Source organism: Perna viridis, chromosome 9 (genome assembly GCF_037379345.1).
Source record: "Perna viridis isolate PV_CMFRI_1.1 ecotype Kerala chromosome 9, ASM3737934v1, whole genome shotgun sequence".
Taxonomy (NCBI): domain Eukaryota; kingdom Metazoa; phylum Mollusca; class Bivalvia; order Mytilida; family Mytilidae; genus Perna; species Perna viridis.
The window spans coordinates 9054802-9075424 of NC_142453.1; the positions used below are offsets into that span (position 1 = coordinate 9054802).

At 32.4% G+C, this 20623-nt stretch overlaps 1 protein-coding gene across 2 annotated transcripts in view; it reads left to right on the forward strand.

Moving 5' to 3' along the window:
- LOC148606579 (nuclear pore complex protein Nup88-like) overlaps positions 1-19821 on the forward strand; it is a 30988-nt gene extending 11167 nt beyond the window's left edge. For both annotated transcript variants that reach the window (XM_088545106.1, XM_088545105.1), the window contains exons 7-15: positions 6115-6219; positions 6860-6932; positions 7502-7606; positions 9308-9454; positions 10576-10698; positions 12020-12166; positions 14717-14843; positions 16561-16679; positions 18117-19821. In XM_088545106.1, coding sequence (XP_088401232.1) covers positions 6115-6219; positions 6860-6932; positions 7502-7606; positions 9308-9454; positions 10576-10698; positions 12020-12166; positions 14717-14843; positions 16561-16679; positions 18117-18180 — 1010 coding nt within the window. In that variant the 3' untranslated portion in view covers positions 18181-19821. The remainder of the gene's footprint in view (positions 1-6114; positions 6220-6859; positions 6933-7501; positions 7607-9307; positions 9455-10575; positions 10699-12019; positions 12167-14716; positions 14844-16560; positions 16680-18116) is intronic.
- Positions 19822-20623: the final 802 nt, after the last annotated feature.

The window sequence follows — 20623 nt, forward strand, 5'->3', positions numbered from 1 at the left end:
ACCAAAGTATGTTGTTTCTAGATAGTGCCTCCATTTTTATCTCACCTGGCCATAGGCCATGTGAGCTATTGCCATCACGAGGCGTCCGTTGGCTTTGTTGTTTGTGGTCATTGTTGTCGTTAATAATTTTCCAAACATTTTCTCCTCTGAAACTACTGAATGGATTTAAATGAAACTTAGCATAATTGATCCTAAGGGTATCCTGCACAAAGTTTCTGTTTCCATTTTGGAATCGTTGAACAACATGGCTGCTATAACTAAACATAGATTATAGGGGTCAGATAGCACTTTTTTGCAAACTGTAAGTCTGACTTGGGGTAAAAGTGTTCAGCATAATGAGATCTATCTGTGGTCAAATTGGTGAAATTCTGTTGACTTGTTTTTAAGCGAAGAAAGACAACTCGATGGAACTCTGTATTTCCGTAGTGAAAAAAAAAATCACAAGAACGAAATATGTGTCTCAATCATGAAGAATGAACATGAAACTCCAATGAAAACAATTCATGAACAATGCTTCCATCACGAATCATGAAAAATGAATCTGTAGAAAAACGGATCACAATAGCGAAAATGCGCTGATCATGAAGAATGAAAATAACCCATCAGACCCCTCAACATGGTCTCCTGAGTTGAAAGGTGATGATGAAAATGTTGCATAGCAGTTATTCTTCAAATTGATCTTTATCAGCAAATGTGTACTGAGTTGATGCCCCCCTAAGGTATTCAGTTGAACTTACAGCATTCATCAATATATACAGGTTTAAAAATTAGGAAATACAAGCTGGTAGCCCAGACCATATTTTTGTTTCATATTTTCTATATGTCGAACTAAAATTTACCCAAAAAGTTTGGTAGCCTAGCTCGAAATCTAGTAGCCATGGGCTACTGGGCAACTGTTAATTTTAATCCCTGATGTGGACTTCAAGAGCCTCTTGTTTACCAATTTCCTTTAACCTTTAGTGAATTATTAGTAGCTTTAAAAGTTGAATGATATTGATTTTTACAGAGATTAGTCATGAGGGACAACTTTTGATGGAGGACACTTAGTTATAAATGTTTAATTTAGCTTTTAATTTTTGGCTGATTTCCTTCAAACTTGGGTCAATGGTTAATAGTTATAAAACTTAAATGGAATTGATTTTCAGAGAATCTAGCCAAGTGGAGCCACTTTGTAGCTCACCTGGCCAAAGGCCATGTGAGCTATTGCCATCACTTGAGGTCCGTTGTCGTTGTAGTCCATCATCATTGTTAACAATTATACAAAACTCTTCTCCTCTGAAACAACTCGACTAATTGGAACCAAACTTAGTATGAATGTTCTTTAGGTTATCCTGCATAGAACTGATGTGGGGATTTTTGATTTGTTGAAAAACATGGCAGTCATTACTAAAAATAGAACATAGGAGTCAGACAGTAGTTTTTCACATATATCTCAAAAACCATTAGGTTTAGCTTAATTCTGACAAGGTAAAAGTGTTCAACATGATGCGATCTATCTCCGGTCAAATTTAGGTTTAATCTGTTAAGCCATGTTGGAGTTGTTGCCCTTTTTCAACGATCTTTGCTATTTTTTGTTGTTTCTTTCAAAAATCTCCTCTGACATTACTCAACCAATTGAAACCATACTTGGTATGAATGTTCCTTGGTGTATCCTGCATAGAACTGTTGTGGGGATTTTTGATTAGTCAAAAAAAAAACATGAAAAAAATAGAACATAGAGGTCAGACAGTAGTTTTTCACATATATTCTGTAGCTGTTAGGTTAAGCTAAATTTCAATAGCTGAAATGATCCTTATTATTAGGACTACAACAGTCTTCAGAGATAAAAGTTGTCAGATGACTTCTTGTAAGAGTTGTTGCCCTTGAAAGGGAAAAAATGATTTGTTTTTTACTTTTTTCAGTCAATATCTTGAAAACTATGATAGATTAAAAGAAACTTTCAATTGTTGAAATGATCCTTATGATTAGTCCTACCAAAGACTTCTTAAGTCAAAGTTGTTGGACAACTTGTTAAATTTATTGTCTTTGAAACGCAAAATTTTACAAGGTGAGCGATTCAGGCTCCTGGGAGCCTCTGGTTTGGTATAGGGACTACTTTTTTTTTTGTATAGGGTCTGGACTTTTGTAAGTACCAGTGTGGGCATTTGGGGTATTGTGAGTGTATTCACTATGGTATTTTAATAAATAAGTGAATAATAACCACATATAAAGGTGAAAATGAACCACAAAGATCAAGATCAATATTGGAGGTAACCTTTTCTCTATGCAGTGTGGGAAACCAATATTGGAGGTAACCTATTCTCTATGCAGTGTGGGAAACCAATATTGGAGGTAACCTTTTCTCTATGCAGTGTGGGAAACCAATATTGGAGGTAACCTTTTCTCTATGCAGTGTGGGAAACCAATATTGGAGGAAACCTTTTTTCTATGCAGTGTGGGAAACCATTTTTTTCCCAACTTGCCATTCTGGCTGGTGGAATATTGATTTTGCTAGCCAAATAGAAATTCAACTAGCCAAATTTATTATTTTTTTCTGTATTATCATCTGTTTTCTCCTGGATTTGACTCCCTTCTACCTTTCTTTTTCTTTCTGCAACTATCTTTTGATTTGTTTTTAAATTTATCAAAAACTTCCCATTTTTTAATATTCCCACCCATTGAAGTTTTTCATGTACTTTACAGTAACAAAATAAGTACTCCATTTTTTAACTCATATTTTAAAAATAAAATTATATTTCAACAGATTCATCATAAAACAAGAAAATGTTTATCATTTGCTTCTTGTTCATTTTTATTTTGACAATAAACAACTAATTTCCAAGGTAACATATCTTAAATTACTAAGATAATTTCGATTGAATACTAATACAAAATCGGAACCGTGGCATAGGTTTTGGCACATCCTGTTTACTGGGAATTGAAGTGGCAGATCATAGACAATGCTTTACAAGTCAATAAAATTGTACATATTCAAGCTAAACTTCTTAATATGTAGGGAACATATTTTGAATGTATGATGTTAAGGGATGTTTTACTTTATAACCTGTTGGCTGGTTAACTTTTCTTGGGACTTGCCAATAAAATGACGGTCGCCAAATTGACGAGTGCAAGCTAATGAGAACTCGCCAAATTACACATCTACTCGTATTTGGCAAGCTGGCGAGTGGTGGTTTCCCACACTGTCTATAGTCAGTTAGTAGTCCTGTAAAAATTAGACATATTAATTTCAGATTGGTAAGTGTAGACTTACAGAAATTTTATGTATGGTTAATTGCAAACATGTTCAATTTTACACCAAATCTATATCAACTTGGAACAGTTTTTTTAGTACAGACCAGACCTTTAATTTATCATTATGTTGAAGAACATTATTTAGTGAGGAGTTAAGATTCAGACACTTCCAAATTTAGGAGCAAAGTATATTGGGATAATTTCCAATAATTGACAGGTGTGTGTCCATCCATCTGTGCATCCCCTTTAGACATGTTATGGTAGACTTTATGGTTCAAGATAATTATGTTATAACAATTTTAAGAATTTTATTCAAAATTTGTAAATCATATCAAGTTGCAAATTTATTCAACCATGAAAAAGTTATCCATATAAAGTCTGAATGGTCAAATTGCATTAAATGTTCATGATCCATTTATGGTGTGTTAAACAGCTGAATAACTTTTGTGTACTAACAACTGAAATCTTGAATAGTAGACAAATTATTGTGTAATTTCAAGGGAAATATGTCATGTTTTTTGTCCACACAGGATATTCATGTATTTACAGTGCTCATTTTACATTGTAACTTATTTAAAGATCTTCAAATGTTGGTTTTAAAGACTTTTGTAGTTTTAACCTTCATCAATTATGCGTACTAAGAAAATTGGTAATTACAAACAGGATTTACTAAGAAAATGTGCATTGTATGCACATAATGCACACATGAAGGTGGTTTCCTCAATTTTTTAATCGGTCAGCAACTACATGAACTATATGTAGGGAAATTTTTCTTCACAAATATTTCTACAAGTAAATGTCACTTCTGGTAAAAATGAAATCTTGTTTTCCTCTCCGATAGATTTAGTTCATTATTATGATCAACCTAAGTGTCCAAAATTAGAAATGATAAATGAAAAACATAACCAAAATTAATATCAACAAAGGGACAAGTTCCTTTAGAGAAACAATTAATCTTTACACTTCACCGATTCCGGACAGAAATTTCTTCGTTTGAATAAATGATTTTTACTTGTACGATTTTCCGTGGACAAAACAATCATTAGTATTCATGCCAATGAAGATGTTATTAATTGATATGACATCTTGCCAGTGTTAAGTGATTTATGATGGTTTCAGGGTGACGATTTCACCAAGGTTTTTGGTCTTAATTGAAAAGTACTTATAAGAATTATTGTGCATCATGATTGTCATTAATTTTATGAATTAACATGTAGATATTTTGTAACATGAAACAAAGAGGCTTGTATTTGTTACCTGACTTTTTTTAAATCAGCACATATTTTATCCAGATGTTTCTATAACATTTTCTGTATTGAAATGTCTTTTTGAAAAATCATGTTTAAAATTGAAAATAGGGTCTACACAGTGCAAATTTTCAAACGTATGAAAGTTGTGATTATTGAACTTTTTAGGGATCAGGGTGACAGGGTGATTTGCTTTCTGGGTGATTCATGAAGGGTTGGTATAAAAATTTTACCACAGCTTTTTTTCACATTTACTGTAAATTCAAAAATTGTTGTGATGTGAAAAATGTGCAATAAAGAAGGCTGGTATCGTATAGATTTTAACATAACTGATAGGGATTATTTTCAACATCAAAATTAAAAAATACATTTCAACAAAAAGTGACAATCGCAATATTTAATGCACAAAGTATTTTCAAAATTTACAGCTTTTGAATATCACCCGAAATTTAAGGGGCAATTTATAGTAGTCTAAAGTCCTGTTATTCATACATGTACATGTAATAATTTTGTGCTTGACAGAGTGATATATAAAAATGTTTATATAGTAATACTGTACTTTAGCTATTGTGGATGCAGTGGATAATATCAGTGTTTTAAAAATTTTACGTCAGCATTGAGGAGTTGACATTAAAGGGATGTATATACTTGTGGCATAAGGGAGATAATCAAGTTTTTTTTTCTATTGATAGTGTTAAAGGTATTTTATTGTGTCGTAATATGGCCCTGGTAGCTGAAATGGCATTGAAAAACAACAATCAATCAATCAGTCTCTAAGGCGTAATCTACTGAAAAATTTTCTTTTATTATGTATTGATAATTAAAAAAATGATTTAAAAATATTGTAACAGTATTATATAAAAACCTGTCTAAATCCTGATGAATCTAAGAATGACATATCTAAACCAGACTCCTTTTATATAAAGTCTCTTTACATCAGTTTAATAGTTTATTCTGAACCTTAATAAACTGTACACCTGTTTAATTAAAAGTGCAAAAGGGGTTCAGTTTAGACAGATTTCACTATATTTAGAGCTGAAAGTTTATTTGCTCTGGAGAAATTTTGTGATATACTGTGAAAGTACTAATATATGTGGGTACCATTTTTTGTGGTTTTCGTTTGTACGTCAAACCATGAAATTTAGTTCACAACGAAAATGAGATAATTGATGTTTATACTGAAAACCTCAAAACCAAGAATTCAAGAATCCATGAATTTTTGTTTCTTCCAGATTCCATGAAAATTGGAGTCCACAAACTGTAGTACTTTCACAGTACTCAAAAATAAATGGTTTGTTACTTTTAATAGATTTAAAAAAATTGTGCCTTCTTCAAAGAAGTTGTATATCCTATTTATTGAGGAGGCAATAATAAGTTTATAAAACTTTGGGGGGTGGGGGGGGACAGAGGTGTTAATATGATAAAGACAAAGATGTAATTTAACCATTGCAATAGATTCCACAGAATAACTGACATGGATTTTTACGGTAGTGTGTCATTGTTTTACCATGTTTTTACTTCAAATTTTGTAAATTTCTGCTATTTTGGTGGCTTCATAACTGTGAAAATCTGCATAGATTGGAATCGGAGAATGTTGAATGTATTGATTGACAATCTAATTGTTTTCTCACTGCAGATTCCCTCTCTACAGATAGATATCATTGTCTACACTCAGCTGGTGTACATACTGTGGCCTTGCCATGGATAGAAGAATATTATCAACAGTATTTCTTGTCTGAGAGTAGGTGACTTTTTGGAAAAGGCCTTTTTTATTGTATATTCATTTGGTATCATGAAGCCAGAGTTGTTAAGTTTCAAAAGCTGAATGCACAAGATTTGCCCGAATTTTGAAAGATAAAGCAAAAATAATTTCAAATAAACTATTGATTTTGAACTTTGAGACATTTTTACAATTGCCAGGAGATTTGACAGGTTAGCACAGGAGTCTCATGCAAATCTGGGGAGACTTGACAGGTCTGCATGGTACTTGTGCTTATTGATTGTTAAGAATCTTTGTTGAAAAACTTTTCAGAAGGCAACAGCTCAAGTTCATAATCAAGCTTAGAGCTCCATTAAAGATTACAATGTACAATATACTAGGGCAAGGCACTTTTTTCTCTGAGGACTCGTCCTGAAAAACAATTTTAAGCTAAGTCTATATATTTAATTCAATTTGTCAAGAATTTTAAAATTACTCTTGTATAAATTTAAATTACAACTCATATGTTGTAATGGAACAGCCTTTACAACATTAGTCTTAGACACAACTCTTAATTGGAATTTTTATCATAATTGTGACTATCTGAAGCATTTTATTTTTCTTAATTTGCATGATTCTTAGTTAAACCTGTACTTAATCATTTCTTCTTCTGTTTTATCAGATGATCCAGATATACCTGCCAATATAGAATGTACAGTAGAACATTTAGTGTGTACTAAACCATTATCATCAAGGTTAGCTATTATTAAAATAAAGTATCTTGTTATGAGTTTGTAACAGTGTAACAAAATCTTATGTATGTAAACTAAATTTATATAAAACAATGATACCCATTTGGTGATGGCTATGTTTAGCTCCTTAAGAAAACTTACACTGTGAATCTACTTTAGTGAGATTGTTAACAATTTGGTGCAACGTTTTTAAAAGTATGTGTAAAGTTAAGTAAAGATTTTGGAGAAGTGTCCATGAAACAACCACCCAGATATTTGTGTACAAGTAAAAACAAGAGGGCACAATCTAGCCTTTAACATGAAGCTTAACTTTCAAATAATCACTAACAATTATCAACCTTAAAAAGTTGTACTTTTTAAATGTATTTGATCATACAATTGAAATATTCTGGTATCCAATCAAATATGTTCTGCAGTATACATAGGGAACATCATAGGAGACTTTGTCAGGCCATGGCAATGAAGGGTTCCTGAGCCGAGCAGACATGTTCCGCTGTAGACAGTAAATGACTTCATCCTTTGAATTTCAATTGTTGCTCTTGTCCTTAAGTACGGTACATTTTGTATTGCAGTGCCCCAGCTCCAGTACTAGGACTTGCAGTAGTGAAGGAATGGCAGACAGGTCCTGCATTGTTGACATTAACCAGTGATATAGAGTTCATCTCACTTCCTCTAAGGTTAATACCATTATTATGATAAAAGCAAATTAATTCCGCAAAAACAGCTGGTTTGAAATTTGAGAAAAACCAGAAAGATTGTAAATTCCATTGAAGAATTGTATGAGTGAACTTAGTCATAAGTTATGACGTCACCAAGGGTCCGGAAATTTTGACAGCCCATGCCGAACATTTTATCAAACTTCAGCTGACGTTTTGTCAGTCTTTTTTACATGCTCAGATCGAAAATAAATTTTGTATGTAGTTATTTTAAGATAAATATTGGAAAGTGTGTTATTTCATCACATACTCTGTCTTTTACAAAATATCAGAGCGAGTGAACGAGTTTGGTTTTGACCACATGTGGATGTTCCAACATGTAAACAAAACATCGTATCTCTCAGACTTTTTCATCACATAGGCAAACAGCCGAAAACTTCCAAGTGATGAAAAACATGTTGATTATTTATAAAAGAAAATCGCAAACACATTTTGCCTATTGATTTAAATGGTCTGTTGACTTGTGTGTTAAAACGATTCAATCGACGAATTAATAATTACAAACTACATGTATGACTGATTCGAAGTTTCAGTTCCATATGCATTCATTACCTCTGAACGATCGACAGGAAGATGGTGGACTTGTCAATCTTTTTTCTTAATTAATAAATGTATGAAGATTCTCCCAATTACTTCAATTAGTTCGTATACACAATGGGGCTGCACGTGTACCATTAATTCAATTATGCAATCAACTATACTCGAAGTCACATATAGCACATTTTCGATTTGAAGCTCTATTTTTTAAACTGTCGGGACTTACCGCTAGAGTTGTCTCTCTTTTATTTAATCTGAAGATAGTTCGCATATATGCATGACATGATAGTTCCAACACGTCGTTCATTGTCTGAAATCGTGCGTAACAAATCCTTACTGGAAAATCCTATACTAATATCCGCCATGTTGGTTTCTACGGGACGATTTGTTTACAAACAAAGTTCGTAAGTTCCCGCCGAAATGCATTCTTGGTTCTTCGGTTTTTGGACAAACCATTTAAAAGTAAACAACATCTCCTAGCAACCCAATCACTGTAAACATGACCGACTTTTGATAATGTAAATATTCGGACCGAGTATTAAAATCTCACCAGAATTTAACGATTCAATGTTTAGGGAGAAGCCGTTTGGCTAAATAAATGAACAAGTCATTTAAGACAATTTAAACGACGGCAGGTGTCAATAAAGTCGTAGAAAATATTTTTATTCAAATTTTAACAGTATCTTATTTATGTGACGCCGAGTATAATCAGTTACAGGTTAATCACAGTCACAGGTGGCTGCACATTGACTAAAATTGACACACACCTGTCAATTAATTTTCAATAAACAATTAGGTGACTAGTAGACAGGATGTTTATACACAAATAAAACCATGCAGACTAATTTATAAGGGTTGACAATTTTTTTATATCCGATATTCGAAAATTGTCGTCGGTCATTTGCAAAATTTGTCAGTCAATGACCGGCATTTTTGACTGTTTCTGGATCCATGGATGTCACAATACTACACATGTATAGCATAATGACGACGTTATAACTGACAACTAATTGTACATTTACATTTTTTTGTGAAATCAATCAAACGGCTTCAAACAATGACTTGTTCTGAAAATGCAGGGAACATCTTTAAGTCATGTACTAATTAACAAACTTTTAATTCCAGAACGAGAGCCCTAACATCTACAGTGTCAGGTATAGATATGTCAACAGCTACTAGTATACCCTCCCCATTACGTAAACTACCCAGGGAACCATTTAATCATGTGATAGCTAAAATACTGCAGAAGAATTTCACTAACCCACTGTTGAGGTGAGTAGAAACATGTCATTCATTACGTAAACTACCCAGGGAACCATTTAATCATGTGATAGCTAAAATACTGCAGAAGAATTTCACTAACCCACTGTTGAGGTGTGTAGAAACATTCATTGAGTTTTAAGTTTTGTAAGATGATGTTCACACTATAGCAATGTAACAACTCTATTTGTCCAATGGTTTATGTAATTTGATTGGACAACGTCATGAAAATCAAGACAGTAATTTTTGTATAATTCTAATCATAAGATTTTTCATGCTTATAGCCGTTTTTGATTGTATAGTATTGGAGTGATAGCTTTTAAAAAGGAATTATAACACACTAAAAAATATTTGAAAACACCTTGTTGTAATTTTCCTTCTTCCCTGTTTTATTTCCTTAGTAATTATATTCCTGTTGAATTGTTTACATCTCATAGTTTGCCACCTTCACTGTTGTTGTCCCACCGATTTAATATTGATTATGTGTAAATATTCCTCCGGGCAAGGGATTGTGTGTATTGAAGCATAAAGATAAACACAGTGTATCAATATATCTCACTGAGGCTCTCAGAGGGTAACTTTGATTACCAGATAAAATCATAAGGATTAAAAGCTATTTTCTGTCGTTCATGCATGTATGAGCGGATCTCATCACTTCCAAACATTACATGAAGGGCCTTTGGCCTTTCATTGAGTTTGGGAGCTATGAGATCCATTCATACATGCATGAATGACCAAAAATAGCTTTAAATCCTATGATGAACACATGTTGCCATATTAATGCATTCAGAGATAAAATAGTTTTATAAACATTGACACCAAAGAAGGTGAAAACCTTGATTTTGTTGCATTATATTGAAATTATTTATAAAAAAAAATATTTTACAGAGTTTATTGATTTGCAAATGCAACCAAATCAATCACAAACTTGCTCTCTCAGTTTGCCTTATTGTGACCATGTTATTATCATAATTAAAGTTATATTGAAGTAGTTTTTTGACGTGTAAACATGGTCAAATCACTCACAGACTAAATAAAGTCCAAAGGACTTAATGCATTGTTTGTGATACACTACTACAGTAGTGTTGCTTGAACTTTGAAATTGTGTAATATGAGTGTTTTGATCTTTTTAGGTCAAATAAGAAAACACAGATGAGCCAACAGGAGTGTTACCAGCTGCTTGGTCGTACAACACAGGTGTTCCGTGAGGAATATCTCCAGAAACAGGATCAGGCACAACAAGAAATACAAAGGAGGTAGGAAGGCAGTTATTGAGGGATGATGAATGTATCCTTATTTCTAGTATCTTAGTGATACCAATTACAAAAAATACCAGTTATATACATGTATATTGCCAATTTCGATATGCTGTATACATTTTTCAAGCAGTAACCACTCATCAGCAGCATTGTAATCAATTATCTATGAAGACCTTAATCCAAAAATAATTGTAATCAAATAGTACTAAAAACCAAAAAATTAATTTATCGAAAAAGGAAACCAAATTGTTCACTGAATGGTTCTACTATTTGCGATACAAGTAATGAATATTTTGTGTATTTTTGTGTTTCGAAATTTTTAATACTGCAATTTTATTAAATGTAATGAATAAAATATGATATAATTTGGGTCAGACAAGTCTGAGTACTAGGTTGACATTAGGTCCATGGGAAAACCTTCAAAATTGGTGTTATTTCTATCAGTGACATCACAATAATATTATTGCATTTTTAACAGCAAATATTTTTAGAAACACTGAAGTAGACTGTATGGAATTTTAAAGAAAATTTGTCCCAAAAATCTTGGCTTCAAATGGATGGATTTATTTCAAATTTGGCTTCATATAGATGATGCAAATGTTGTTAATGATTTTGGTTGCGTGCTAATAAGTGGAAGTATACCTAGCATTACAACTGCTTCTTATTGACAGTCATGAATTATTTCTGTTCTAATACGGTAATTGTAAGATTTTGCAATCCATTTAATGTACAGTGGATGATGTTTTGACTGCAATGTTGCCAATTTACATTGACATTTAGTGCAATGCAAATTACTAAGCTGGTTTCAGCTTAAGTTTCGTAATAATGTCATCTAAGTTTTGTAATAATGACACCTTAAGTTTTAATTAAGTGTTCTTATATGCTTTGTTTCAAAGGTTTTTAGACCACAGCTGAGGTGAAAAGGTGATAAACATGTCATAGATAAGTTTAATCCAAGTTTACTGACATCACTGAAAAGTTCTACTCCATAGAGGCAACCCATAGGCTGCATCTTTTCGCAAACATGAAGAAACTAGTTTTATTTGAATGGAATTTGTTCATGATGACTCCATTTTAACATTGTTTTACCAAGAGCTGGTTATTTAAATAATGTCATTATTTAGTCCCACTGTATTGTCTTTGGGATGTGGCCAGGACCTCTTTTGTCTTAGGGAAATGGTCAGGACCTCTATTGTTTTTGGGAAATGGCCAGGACATGGTAAAACCATGACAAAATTGAGACTGTAAATTATTTCCTAAGTTTGGCATGGTTCCTGTTATCTTTGCTGCAGTCCATATTAGAATTCTTTGATTTCAGAGTACGGATCTTGTCAGATATTAAGGACAAACACATGGAAGAGTTTGGTTATCTGTCTCATTTAAAACGTGATCTTCAGGAGAAGGCTGGTGAACTCGGGGCCAAATGTGATGACTGTCAGGAGAAAAGTGAAGAAATTCTCAGGAGGTTTGTACTGAAATATTATGAATCATAATTCATAATTTGCCCTTAGCCCTGGTCTAGTAAAAACAGATGTTTCCTTGTGTAATGATGTGTAGTTTTCATTGTTTTGGGCTGGTGGAATGATACAAGTTTTCCATAGACAGTGACAGTCTAGGTCAAAAACACCTGGGAACATTAGTAAGTAATTTTGAAAAAAACAATTGGTGAATTGCCACATGATAACTCAATTGCTATACAACACACTTAACTATAATTTAAGGATGTTTGCTGCTCTTGTTAAGTCATTTTTGTCAAATTTTGGGACTTCTCTTGTTTTATCCATTTCATAGCATAAATATTTTTTTGCTCTGTGACCCCCACTTTTCGTTTCATAATTTCATTGAACACACCTGATAATGTTGTTTGAGAAGTTTTTTATGAAATTCTTGTTATTTCTTCAGGGTTTTTATAGAAGAAACCTACTAAGACAAAATCTATGGAAAATCTAGAGAAATCCTTTTTTTTTTTTGCCTAAATTTTATTTGCTTATCTCAAAAAATGGGCACACTGACCGTCTGTTTTTTCTACTCATATTGTTCTAGTCAGGGGCGGATCCAGGATTTGAGTTTAGAGGGAGTGTTAATTGAATTAAATACTGTGCAAAGCAAAGCAGAAAATATTATGAGGTGAAACTTGTGAAAAATTTTTTTCTTACTGATTTAGAGGGGGGGGTGTATGCCCGCCACGCCAGTCCTTGGATCCTCGCCTGCTACTTTGAAAGATGTTATATTTTTCACAACCCTTTGAAATCCTTATTATTCTTAAATAGAGCAGTGAACATCTTTAAAACTGCATTAGCTGTCATTTTCAAGAATTTTTGTTTCTGTTGAAATGTGCTTTTATGTTTTATGTTTCTACTAAATTGTACTTTTCCTGTATAATTTTATTTGATATTCACAAATAAAATGCATTAAATACATGAAAGTTACATTAATTGTCATGCAAGACAAAAAAATCAACCTAGATAAATTTATTTGCATTGAACTTCTGGTGACCTTAATTTGCGCATGTGCTGTTAAAGTCAATTCTTTAAAAATAAAATCTGATTGTTAAACGGAAGTGGTTAATCAACAGCAAAGTAGACAGACGGACTCAAGCTGTAAAAAAGAAGTTCAAATATAACACAAGGATCCTTTTGAAATTCATGTGTTGTGATCTAATGTGGCACAAACATGGTCAGTAACTGTCATTGTTTATTTGAAAACTAATCTAGAAATAGATGAAATGAAATGTGAACCAGAAACATGCTTACTTGTGTATCTGTTATTGTTATCTTTTTACTAAGGTGGAAGTATTTTTAACTCGGGTGAATGTCCTGTTGGCAACCTTCGGAAGTAATGATGAAAAAATAATTAGATCAGAGCTATCAATCTTCTTTGAATAAAAAAAACGTTGTTTTTACAATATTCTATAGGTATTATCGGCATTTATTGCTTCAATTCCATTACTGCAAACTTATTTCATTGAAACAACAAAATTCAGTAGAATCAAAACTGAACAAATTTGGCAGCTAATGCAGTTAAAGTGAAAATAACACTTGAAAAAAGTGGTAAGGCATAAAAATGACAGCTTACCAAAAAGTGTAGATTTAGAATCAATCATCACATCCAGCAGCTGATCCAAATTTATGTTCCAAATTATATCACATGACATTATGATCATGTTACCAACACCTCAACATTGATTGGTTTTCCAGTAGGAGATATTGTACGGAAATAAACCGATTCAAATCTACTTTTGTCTTCAATATTTTCTGCTGACCTTTTGTCTGAATTTGTTTACAATTTAAGATCAAGGCTTGGCTCACAATTTTTTTCCAACCACTTATTATCTCCCTTGTTGGTACTGAAATCAGTCTTATGAAGTTCAAGGGTCAGGTTTCTGAAATAGGTTTTTACTTTCTACTTTTTACTGTATGACTTATGTACACTGACTCTAGAGGACATAGACCTAAATTTCATCTTTTTTTTTTTAAATACAATGATGTATTGAAGAAAAGTGTTAAATTGATCTGTTTTACTCAAAACCAACTGGATTCATAATCATGCATTTGGAATTTTAATCCATTCCAATCATTATTGTACCTTCGTAGTGATGTATTTTTCTTGTGCCCTGCCTTTTTCAAAAGCAGAAGTTTGTAAATTAGCTAATTAGCTTTCCATCTATCTTTTCGTCTGGTTTTGAATTCCTGTTAAATAATTATTTTACTAAGATCAAAGATTTGCAGTCAGTTGGTCATGGTTCAAGGTCATTGTCACAAAAACATTTTTAGCTACAGTGATCTTGATCTGCTGATGTAGTAGTAAAAGGCTTATGTTTATGAAAGAAGCTGAAAGTAGTATTGTAATTCAATAAAGAAGTGACAATATTGTCTTAAAACTTGATGTAGCTGTTCTGTTTTTTTATTGAAATGTTCCAACCAGGACATTATTGCCAGATTCCCAGTTTTACCATTTGGTTGAGATTTTTTATATCTATCCTTACATTATGATTACACATTCTTGTGTATTACAGAATAGAAGGTGTTATGAGGAAGCTGCAGGCCAGGTTTCCTGTTCTGTCAGAGGCTGAGAGACATATGAAGAAAGAATTGGAAAACATGCATGAACAACTAGACGCATATAAAAATAATTTACAACAGGTATGATAGATGTTAGCCTACAAAATTTTAAATTGTTAATAGTGCTTGTATTTATCACAGAACTTTTATTTTCTTAAAATCACTTTTAAAGTTATTATGCATTAATGGGAATTCACATTTTTTTGGGCCTATTTTTCATTGATGTATAGATTCTTCTTAATGGTATATGTGATTTTAGTTATTTCTTCATCTACTTTAGATGGCAAAATTTAAATTTATATCATTCAAGCTTGTTTCGAGCAATTTAAAAAATAACCATCAAAATTGGGCTGAAGGAATATCAATCTTCCATGAAAATTTTCACAAAAACATAGAAATGTCTAAAGTAGTCAAATCTCTCATGGCAATATAGATCACCATGTAGTGTTTAAAAACTCACAAAGAACAAATAAAGAATAGTAGAAATTATCTGATATACATCTGTATCTTTCTGTTTGAATTTCCGACCAGATAAGTTCAGCTTTTACTGTCATATACAATCAGTTTATAATTCAATAATGCTTATTGCTTTACATTCTTTCAGAATTTTACTAATTCTGAAATGGCCTCAGAAATTAGAAATTTCCACAAAAACTTCAGTAGTAAGTGTGTGTATGTCATTCATGCATGTTCTTGTACCTTTTGAACAAGCTAAGTGCAAATTTGGATTTTCCTCAAATCTGTCTTTTACTCAAATTTGGCCAAATTTTGGATAATGAAGATTTGAGGAAATATGGGGCAAGTGTAACCTGTAAGAGGACAAAATTGAGTACTTTTATTATTTTACATCAACTAGGATTTATTTTACTTCATGATTTAACGAAACTTTAAGATGTGTGCAACATTTTGTTTTTGTTAAATAATCAAATCTAGTAAAAGTTCTTACTTAGTTCCCGTCAGACTGAAATTGTGCTCTTACGGATTCTAAGGTCAAAGATTAATTTTGTATTGGTTACTGTTATGAGGAAGTTGTCCTGTATTTACTCCACTTGATTGGTTATCTCAGTTTTGTTATCGATTATTATATAGATGGCAGTGATTTATTGAATGTTCCCTGTGTAAAAGTATCAATCTACCAATCAAGAAAATCAAATTCTTGTTAAAAATTACAGTAAGTCATGGAGAGATTTTTTTTATGATAAATAGCCAATGCATAATTACTCCTGCCAAGAACACTTGGAGATTTAAATTGTGCACCAAAAAGTTCCATGCACACTGACATTAAATCTAGGCATTCTTCAGCACTTATGATCCTTATTTTGGTTTTTCACTCTTTCCTATTAAGTAGCACTCCAGCTAAGGATCATGCAAAATGTGATTCATGGGTAAAAAGCCTACATATTTTTATTTTTGATATTTTGTTTGAAATGTCATAGTAAACAGAAATTAACATGTGGTTTTTCATATAACCTGTGCTTTTAGGAGATAAAAATTATATAGAATGCACTGTAGATTTCAAAATTAAGGGAGATAACTCTGTAAATGACGCTCAAATACAACAGAATCTAATGAATTTTCAATGTTGATTATCTCCTATGAGCAGGCAGATCTGAATGAATAATTACACATTTCATAGTATTGACCCATAAAACAACTTAATTACAAAAATAAAAATATGTAGCCTTTTTTGGGGTGTATCACATTTTTCAGATTTTGCATGATTGTTACAAAGACAGCTACTTAATTATCCTATTATTATCTCATGTGTATACTTACTTTTATATTTATTTCTTAACAGCTAAAAATAAAACAGGAGTATCAGAAGCGACAGCTAGAGAAACAGAAGAATAATCTTCTAAGGAGCCCCGTTCTGTCCGATAACCAACTCAAACAGATTAAAGATATCATGAGGAAAGAGTAAGTGAAACAGAATTAAAGAGACTTATACCTCAAATTTCTAAGGAATGTAACCATCTCTTGACCTTTGGTGTAAATACTGATAATCTCATGTGAGTTTTTATACCCTGCCTCACAAAGTGGCAAGGTATTATTTGATACCCTCGGAAGAGTTGGGTAACCATCTGTCAGTTGTCCAACCCCAACGGTTTTCAAAGACAACTTTAGAAGATATCTCAGGACCTTTTTTTTAAATTATGTATTGTTATTTAATATTATAAACTACAAATCAAGTAATATCAGTTTGGTTGGATTATTTTCATATAAGTTACGGCCATTTTAAGTTGTTTCCCCCCTATTTTTTGGAACGTTGAGAGGTGGTATCATTTAATGTCTTAATTTACAATCTCTTTTGATGGTTTGAATTCTATTGTCACATCATTTCTTTGTTTTACAATAGGAATTTCAATTTTAGTTTTAAATTTTGTTGTTTTTAAGAAATTAGACAATGAACATTTGACATGTACATTATAACTCATAGATTATCAGATTTCACCAACACCCAATAGTTTAATGACTGTATTTTATGCACCTGCTAAAGCTTAGGCTGAAAAAGCCTTTATTCAAGTAACTTCCTTGATTTGGGAATTTTTTACATCATAAGAAGCTATATATTACAAATTTGTTCTACAATTTAACCAAAGCTTTTATATAAAGTGTTTTATTTCTATGTAAAGACCCTATAAGTGAAAAGACTGTTTGATTATTCAGATATGCTCAATTATAAATACTGGGGTTTGCATATCTTGATGACAATGCCTTCTGACCCTCCTGTTAAGGAGGTTGACCTAGGGTAAGGGACAAAACCCTTACAAATCATTGGAATGTTTGTATTCAGCATTTTACATCTATCATATGTAAGCATCAAAGTAACCTGGACAGATTTCATTCTGTTTCAAATGAAAGCTTGATAGGCTTTGGTGAAGTTGAATATGATACAAGCATATCACTGATTTCATGAGTTATGTCCCTTACCCTAGGTCTACCTCCTGTTAAGTTAAATGAAAAATTTTTTAGCGACTTGGAATCATAGCTACAATCTAGAAGTGCATGAAGCAAGGGCATACATTTATTGTTGGATATATGCCAGGGGAGATAATGTAACTTCAGGATTGAATTTGGTAGGAGCACATAAACAGTTTTTCTTGATCAGTTCCGTGTTTTTCGTTTAAACTTTATAGAAACATAATTGTGTTTGATTTGAATCTCGTTCAAAAGGAAGGAGCTCCACTGCTGGATTTTTACATTTGTTTTAATTCTTTGCAAAGGGAAAAAAAATCTAAATTTGAGGTTTCTATACATTCACTCAGCATACACAGGAAATGCATCTTTTTTTGTGTGTTTTCTTTCTAATGGTATTTTATCTATATATGTTATAACAAAAAATTATCTTTACAGAGGTGATGATTTAAATGAGCTGATGAAGAAGGTCAACCATTTAAAGTTAGAAGCTGGTGTCTGACAAGGAACACACTCTCATCTTCCATATTGACTTTAATTGACAGTGTCACAATAATCTCAATCAGACATGGCAGGGTAGGAAACTCACTCAAATTCTAGCCAGCCCTGAATACAATTTTTCAATATATTTACTATATTGCTACATAATTTTTTTTTCTAAAATTAGCCAGCCCTGCCAAAAAATAGCCAGTCTCAGACTGGCTGGCAGGCTACTATTTCTAACTCTGGGAATGGTTTAGGACATTGGACATTATGAATTTGTGTGCAATGCCTTTAAAAGCTATACAAGACAACTTAAAAGGAAAGAAGTTACTTATCTTTTGTATTATTCTATCAACATTACAAATCATTATTTGTCTTGTTTGAGGTATAATTGATTGGTAGTTTGTCTTGTTATGTTACTATGTTCACTTGTGTTAGTTATTTACATTGAAACTTTGCAAACCTAGACTTGATCAGTTTTGCCAATTTCTGCTTACCTGTTGTTCCTCATAAAATCATCTCTGTAATCGAGACACTGGTCAAAGTCCTTTTCATATTAGTTTCAATGTATGTTCAACCTGTGTAAACTGAACATCTGGTCTGAGTTTCAAAGATTTTAGACAGGGTTAATAAAAAAAATATATATAACACCTTGAGAAAAGATTTATGATCCCATCTTTCTGCTTCATCAAACTGTTGGCAAGCAAAGGTTGTTAAAACTATGTGAGTTATAATGTTGACTAAAAATTTTGAGGGCTGGGTAGCACAATGTGTGTATATACATGTATTTGTTACACTTGTAAAAGTGAGAAAAATTGAGATTTTAGATTACAAGTCTGCAGTTACATGTAATAACTGTAAGCAGTCTATGTGAAGTTTGATTTTTTATTCATGAACAGTAAGTAGAATGGAAATGCCTTTTAAGGTTTGAGGGATTGAGGGATGCTGTGAAAGTGCTATTGTTCGTCGAGTACCAATTTTCATGGCTTTCGTGGATAGGCCAAACCACAATGAAAAGGAGATTTCCAGTGATGTTTGTACTGAAAACCACAAAACCACAAATTTGTGTTTCTTCCCTACTACATGAAAATTGGTATCCACAAATTAAAGTACTTTTGCAGTATATATTTCAAGAAAGTTCTATAGACGCTAAACAATCTTTATCTTTAGTCCAGGTTATGGTTTCATAAAGAATCTCAAACTAAGATTTCTTCTCAAATCCTTCCTCAGCTCAAATCTTGGCCAATTACATCACTTGAAATGGAAAAGGTAAGGAAATTCTCTAGAATTTGAAGATTGTTTTGAAAATCATACCAGATCTGGCCTGGGTTTCATAAAAAAAAATCTCAAGTTAAGAATTTCTACAAGTCCTGTTTTTTCCTCAAATCTTCACTTTCAAGTCATCTGATTGGTTGAAATTAGAGTTGAAAAGGGATTTGAGGAAAATCTCAATTTGAAATGTTTTATGAAACCAGACTCTAATATTTAAGAGTCATTTCCAGACCTAAGTTATATTTTCTGGAAAAGGACAATGGTTGAAAGAGTTTTGTACAGACTGCAGTATTGGTAGCTCAATTCGTGGTATCTTAGATATGTGATGTTGTTAAGGCCATTTTGTATTTTCTAATGATGATGATAATAAAGTTGTTATTTTATTGTATTCCTTGATATTTTATTTCTTCTTAAAACTTGTTCATACCCAATGCACCATGGATAAGTTCATTCATAGACCTGTAATTAAATACTGATGGCATATTTGCCCCTACTGTTCAGGGTTTGACCAATGTGACTGGTTAAGCTTTAATCTATGCCCTGCCAAGCATTTTATTTATTTTTGGTCCAATTTTACACCCTTAAAATCAACTTCGTTATTCAGTTTATCAAACCATAGACTTGTAATTTAATTATAGGTCTATGATTAAATTGGCAATAAAGGTTTGATTACATGAAAGTAAATCAAATTTAAATGTAGGTACAACCAGATTTTTATGTACACTCTTTTTTAGGCATTATGGGTAGTAAGTTTTACTGCTGTTTGTACATATGAAATTTTGTCCAATAATTTTTATCACAAAAATTTTGCAATCTTTGGAAGCTTAAGAAATATCGATTCAGAGACCCTGATGGTTTATGCAAGAAGCAGGAACTGCTTACCCTTCAGAATTACTTTAGTACTGAGCATGTTCATGACAGGGTTCTTGTGGCTTGTTTTTCTGTGTTTTTTTTCTAATGGTTCTTTTGTGTTGTTCCTTTTGTTCTTTGTGTTATTTTGATGTTCCAAGTGTTGTCTTCACAAAGGACTTCCCCTTACTTGAATTTTTGGTATTATTTCTTTTTCAACCTAATGGGTCAATGAACATCGAATTCCTGTTTACAGTACAATGTACTATATCTGTACGACATTGAACCACTAGGGAATTAATTGTGACTACTGTGGGTTCTATGCCCGTCCAAATCACACC